Source organism: Pseudonaja textilis, chromosome 16 (assembly GCF_049901715.1).
Source record: "Pseudonaja textilis isolate UNSWEBS1 chromosome 16, rPseTex1.2, whole genome shotgun sequence".
NCBI classification, from domain to species: Eukaryota; Metazoa; Chordata; class Lepidosauria; order Squamata; family Elapidae; genus Pseudonaja; species Pseudonaja textilis.
Genome location: NC_142005.1, coordinates 106,581 through 112,580, shown reverse-complemented (window position 1 = coordinate 112,580; position 6,000 = coordinate 106,581). Strand labels below are relative to the sequence as shown.

At 43.8% G+C, this 6,000-nt stretch overlaps 1 protein-coding gene across 3 annotated transcripts in view; it reads left to right on the top strand.

Moving 5' to 3' along the window:
* The first annotated feature begins 235 nt into the window (after positions 1–235).
* Positions 236–6,000, top strand: part of PIAS3 (protein inhibitor of activated STAT 3) — a 48,829-nt gene continuing 43,064 nt past the window's right edge. Inside the window, exon 1 of one of the 3 annotated variants that reach the window (XM_026721831.2) lies at positions 236–463. Coding sequence is in view for 2 of the 3 variants with exons in the window: in XM_087913754.1 (XP_087769880.1) it covers positions 5,695–5,718 (24 nt within the window). In the remaining variant the exon portion in view is untranslated. Of the gene's footprint in view, positions 464–5,575; positions 5,719–6,000 lie in introns of those variants that run through there. The other 2 variants (XM_087913754.1, XM_087913753.1) reach the window with 2 other exon arrangements.

The following is a 6,000-nucleotide window of genomic DNA, read 5'->3' as shown; positions in this document are numbered from 1 at the left end:
AAAAAGGAATAAATAAATAAAATCAAGAGAACTATATTATTTTAAACTAGTAACTTGATTTAAGATCTGCTTCAAACCCTGGTTGATGTGGCGATCAAACTGCAGGGGGCAGAACCAGTGAATAAAACAGTTTTTCCGGTGTTTTTATGTCTCTCTCTCTCTCTCTCTCTCTGTATGTGTGTGTGTGTGTGTGTGTAAGTGTAAGTTTCTTTACTGCCTGGATCTGCAACTTCCTGCTTCTGGCTAACCCAGGAACCAGCTGGAGGAGTGGTTTTTAAAAAGTCTTTCTGGCTTGGGAGCAGAAGATGGGTTCTTTCGTGCAAGCGAAGGGGACAAAAGAGGGATGGACCTAACAATCGGGGAGCAAAAAAGCCTTAAAAACCAGCGCTGCCTGGGTCTCCCATAGGCTTATTGGCAGAGGCCGGTTGCAGCCAAGAGGAAAAAGGACTTTAAAGAGAACAGGGTAAGTTAAAATAGCCCAGGACAATCCCCCCAAAATATTGTTTTTGTGTCAGGAAGCGGTTCAAAGCCACAAATCCTGCAGAAATGGCTTAGCATCAGCTCTCGGTCTCAGGAACAGTGACCAAATGTCTTCCCAACTTTGCAGGACTTTTTGGGGGATGGGTTTTTTGCCTGAAGGAGAGGCGGAGGTCTGCTCGCCTTTGAGGTTTCCCATAATGCAAATTGGGGGTTTTTGAGGATGGGTGGGTGGGTGGGCTTCAAATTAATCCCAATTTCCTGCATGAATCCAAGCGCTTTTCAGAAGGGTCAGCTTGGCCTCTCTCCCATTGTTTATTTTATTTGTTTGTTTGATTTGTCAATCGCTTACAAGATAATAGGTATAAGCATAAACATGAGTAAGAATGCAGGAAATAGGTACGAATAAATGGGGGCAATAGGACAGGGATGGTAGATGGTGCCTTTTTTTGAGCCTAAAGTGGAGCTAAAAAAAATGTAGCATTTTAGAATTCTTTCTGGGCCCAATGTGATTGGACACACAAGGAATTTGTCTTCGGTGTACCTACAACGATAGCAAAAGAGGTAATTCAAAGGTAGCCTGGTGAGTTTAACCTGGGTAAACCGAATTGGGTGAATGTGTGTGTGTGTGTGTGTGAGTTTTAAGGCAGCAACACAAACCCATTAGCTATCTCAAAAGAGTAATCACAAAGAATGGGGTTAATTAAATTAATTAATTAATTAAAAGAATGGGCACCCGAAGGCAAGACAAGAAGCAATGGATGGAAGCTCATCAGCCTGGAATGAAGGAGGAATTTCTTGAGATTTCAGACAATGAATCAATGGCAAGCTTGCCTCCAGAAGCTGTGGCTGCTCCATCACTGGAGGTTTTTAAAAAAGAGAATGGGCGGCCATTTGTCCCAAATGGTATGGGTCCCCTGCTTGGCCAGGGGGTTGGACTAGAAGACCTCCAAGGTCCCTCCCAACTCTTGTTCACCTGTTATTTAAAGAAGGACTTTCTTATAAGCTGTTTGGGGTATCGAAGGCAAACCGTTTGAGAAGCACCGCTTTAAATGCTGCACAGGTGGGTTTTTTGAACCTTAGCAACTTGAAGCCATGTTGGACTTCAATTCCCAGAATTCCCCAGCAAGCATGTTGACTAGAGAATTCTGGGAGTTTGAAATCCACACATTTTAGAGCTTCTGAGGTTGAGAAAGCAGTAAGCATTCAATTGGCTTTTAGCCAGGTTGTGGTACAATTAAAAAATTTTTAATTTAAATTTTTTAAAATGTAAATTTAAAAAAAAAATTTAAATGTACATTTAAAAAAAAAATTAAACGTAAATTTTTTAAATTTTTTAAATGTAAAATTCTTAAATTTTTTAAATGTAAATTTTTTTAAAAAAAGTAAATGTAATTTTTTTAAAAAATGTAAATGTAATTTTAAAAAAATAAATTTTAAATTTTTAAATTTTTTAAATGTAATTTTTTAAATTATTTTAAATGTAAATTTTAAATTTTTTTTAAATGTAACATTTTTAAATGTTTTAAATGTAAATTTAAAAAATAAATAAATGTAATTTAAAAAAAAATTAAATGTAATTTTTTAAAAAATTAATTTTTTAAAATTTTTTAAATTTAAATTTTTTAATTCTAAGCCCAAAATGACAATGGTGAAATGTCCTTTTTTTATTTCTGGAGTTGGGGACTCTTATTTAAGGCTGTATTTTTATTTTGCCATCTATTTCAGTCCTAAGAATTTGGTTGCGGCAAAGCAGGAGAAATCTAATTTGTTGGCTGCCATTTCAGCAAGCCCTTTGGCTGTCTAAGTTCAGTCAGATCTGAAGCATTTCCTGCCTTACTTCAAAAACAGTTCCAGGGGATAGGAAGTCCTCAACTTATAAAAGTTCACTTAGAGACGGTTCAAACTTACAGTGGGCACTGAAAAATGTGACTTAAAGACCGTTTTTCACAATTATGACCATTGCAGCATCCCCCATGGTCATATATGATCAAAATTCAGATACTTGGTAACTGTTTCACATTTATGACGGTCACTGTAATCACGTGACCCCAGGACGTTGCAACCATCATAAATAAGAGTCCATTGCCATGCATCTGAATCTTGATCATGTGACCACGTGGGGATGCTGCAAAGGTCGTTAAGTGGGGAAAATGTTTGTAAGTCACTTTTTTAACTTCGGTGACTAAATGAATTGTTGTAAGTTGAGGACTACCTGTAATTCAAAGGAATGGCGGGGGGCAGGGGGAATAATTCTAAGCCAAGAAGGACAACTGGTGCACTATATGGAACTGTAGCGCACCCCCCCTCAATTTCTATTTTGATCCTGGTGGGTTGTACAAACACACCCTCCAAGTGGTTTGTTACTGGTATCTCTTGTAAAAACCTGGTTTGAACTGCTGTAGGCATCCATTGAAGGGCAATGGGGCTGCCCGAGAGAGGAGGGGGTCAAACTATTCTCCAAGGCACCATTGAAGGCCAGACAAGGAATAATGGATGGAAACTGATCAAGGAGAGATTCAACCAGGAAATAAGGAGGAGTTGTCTGACTATAAGAGCAATGCAACAGAAGATGCCTTCGGAGGTTGTGGGAGCTTCATCGCTGGAGGCTTTCAAGAAGAGACTGGACTGCCATCTGTGAGAAAAGGTGTAGGGTCTCCTGCTTGGGCAGGAGGTTGGACTAGATGACCTACAAGGTCCCTTCCAACTCTGTACATCTAATCTAATCAGAAATAAACAGTACCCCAATTAAGGAACTGCCAACTCAGATAAACAAGCTAATAGCCTAATCAAGGAAATCAACATAGACAAGCCACAAGTATACAAAAAGAGAACAAACCCCACTCCCCTTCGAGCACTGATGATGTTACCTAGTTGGGTAATTCTGAAACATCTGCAAGTTCAGGGAGCACCAATGACCCCACAGAACATTTAACATAATTATATGACAAGAAGAGACTGGACTGCCATCTGTCAGAAATGGTGTAGGGTCTCCCGCTTGGGCAGGGGGTTGGACTAGATGACCTACCAGGTCCCTTCCAATTCTGTTAATATAAATCTAAAAAAAATCTAAAAATGCCTTTGGGTCAAGTTTGAACAATGGGGCGGGTTTGCAGAGATGGCATTGGCATCGGACACCAGGGCCAAATCCTCCACTTGACCACCGAGGAATTGGCTGGATGAAACCAGGGTTGGCGAGAATTCCAGCCATTGCAAGGAGTTCTTCTTGTTTATCTTCTGAATTCCTGGGCTGACCAAGTAATTTGCTGCACAGGAAGTCCTAACTGTGGTTTTGAATATGTTAATCTACTGTCTCTGCCTGCTGGAATGAGATCAGGAGCATTTTTCAGGCTCAGCGAAAAGCCATTGTCATTTTATGTTTATTTTTATACAGTAACACAAGGATCTTCAAACTTGGCATGTTTAAGATTTGTGGACTTCAACTCCCAGAATTCCTGAGCTAAGGTGACTGGAGGAGGAATTCTGGGAGTTGAAGTCCACAAGACTTAAAGCTGTCGAGTTTTGAAGTCCCCTGCTGTAACAGGTAATCCTCGACTTACAACAGTTTGTTTAGTGACTGTTCAAAGTCACAACGGCATCGAAAAATGTGACTTAGGGCCATTCGTCACACTTGCAAATCTTTGTAGCAATGTAGCATTCCCGTGATGCTTTTCTCACTTAATGACCGTTGAGGCATCCTTAAGAACACGTGATCAAAACATTCAGACTCTTGGCGCCTGCCTTGTATTTATGAGCATCGTAGTGTCCTGGGGTCATGTGTGATCCTCTTTTGCGACCTTCTGACAAACGAAGTCCATGGGAGAAGCCAGATTCACTTAACAAGCGTGTTGCTAATGTAACAACTGCAGTGATTCACTTAAGGAATGTGGCAGGAAAGCTTGTAAAAAGGGGCAAATTTTCCTTAACAGATGTGCTACAACATGCTTATGTCTAAATTGCATCAACAGAGGGATACAATCAAGGGATACCACTTTATAAAGCCTTGTAAGGCCACACCTAGAATCCTGCATCCAGGCTTGGTCACCATACTGTAAAAAAGATGTTGAGACTCTAGAAAAAGTGCAGAGAAGAGCAACCAGGATGATTAGGGTGACTGGAGGCAAAAACATACAATGAACGGTTGCAGGAACTGGGCCTGGGTAGTCTAGGGAAGAGAAGGACCAGGGAAAACAGGAGAGCAGTCTTCCAATATCTGAGGGGCTGCCCCAGAGAGGAGGAAGGGGTCAAGCTACTTTCCAAGGCACCTGAAGGCCAAGAAGGAAGAACAGATGGGAGCTGATCAAGGAGCGATTCAACCCGGCAATAAGGAGGAATTTTCTGACAGTGAGAACAATCAACTGATGGAACAGAAGTTGCCCTGGAAGTTGTGGGAGCTTTGTCACTGGAGGCTTTCAAGAAGAGACTGGACTGCCTTCTGTCAGAATTGGTGTGGGGTCTCCTGCTTGGGTGGGGGGGGTGGACTAGATGATCTATGAGGTTCCTTCCAACTTTTATTCTGTTATTATTCTGTTATTCAGAAATTGTGGGAGCTTCATTCCTGGAAGCTTTCAAGAAGAGACTGGACTGCCATCAGTCAGAAATGGTGTAGGGGCTCCTGTTTGGGCAGGGGGTTGGACGAGATGACCTCCAAGTTCCCTTCCAGTTTTGTTAATCTGTTATCTGTCAGAAATGGTGTAGGATCTCTTGCTTGAGCAGGGGGCTGGACTAGATGACCTCCAAGCTCCCTTCCAGTTTTGTTAATCTGTTATCTGTCAGAAATTGTGTAGGATCTCTTGCTTGAGCAGGGGGTTGGACTAGATGACCTACAAACTCCCTTCCAGTTTTGTTAATCTGTTATCTGTCAGAAATGGTGTAGGATCTCTTGCTTGAGCAGGGGGCTGGACTAGATGACCTCCTAGGTCCTTCCAACTCGGTTAACCTGTATCTGTATCTCTCTGTATCTTTCCGTCCGCCTGGGCGCGCGGTTGGCACTTTGGCGACGCTCCCTTAAGACGCCGGCCTTGCGCTTCCCTACGGCGCTTCCCAAGCCCCGCCCCTCTCCTCCTCTTCTCCCCCCACCGCTCTTCGGGAGCGGGGGAGGGGGGGGGACGAGGGGGGCGTGGCCAGGCCGGCGCCGCTGCTATTGTCTGTCGCGCGCTTCGTCCTTGGCGAAGGAATTTCTCCCCGCTCCCTGGCGAGGGGCGACGATGCCTCAAGATGGCGGAGGCGGCTGAGCTGAAGGTAGGCGGGCGGGAGTTTGGGGTGGGGAGGAGGAAACTGATGGGGCGGGACTACAAAGCCCATCATCCTCGGGGAACGGGGGCTCGGGAGGGGAAATGAGTCGGGGGAATGAGAGAGGGAAAAATGGAGGCGGGGAACCTGGGTTGAGTCGAGACGTGGGGTGGGGTGGGGACTCTCTCCCGTCTTTGGGGAGGGGCTGCAAAGGTCCCGGGGGCAGGATTGTGGGGTGGGGGGTGGACGGTATTGGGGGGAAGGAATCCAGGGAAGTTAGGGTGGATGGGG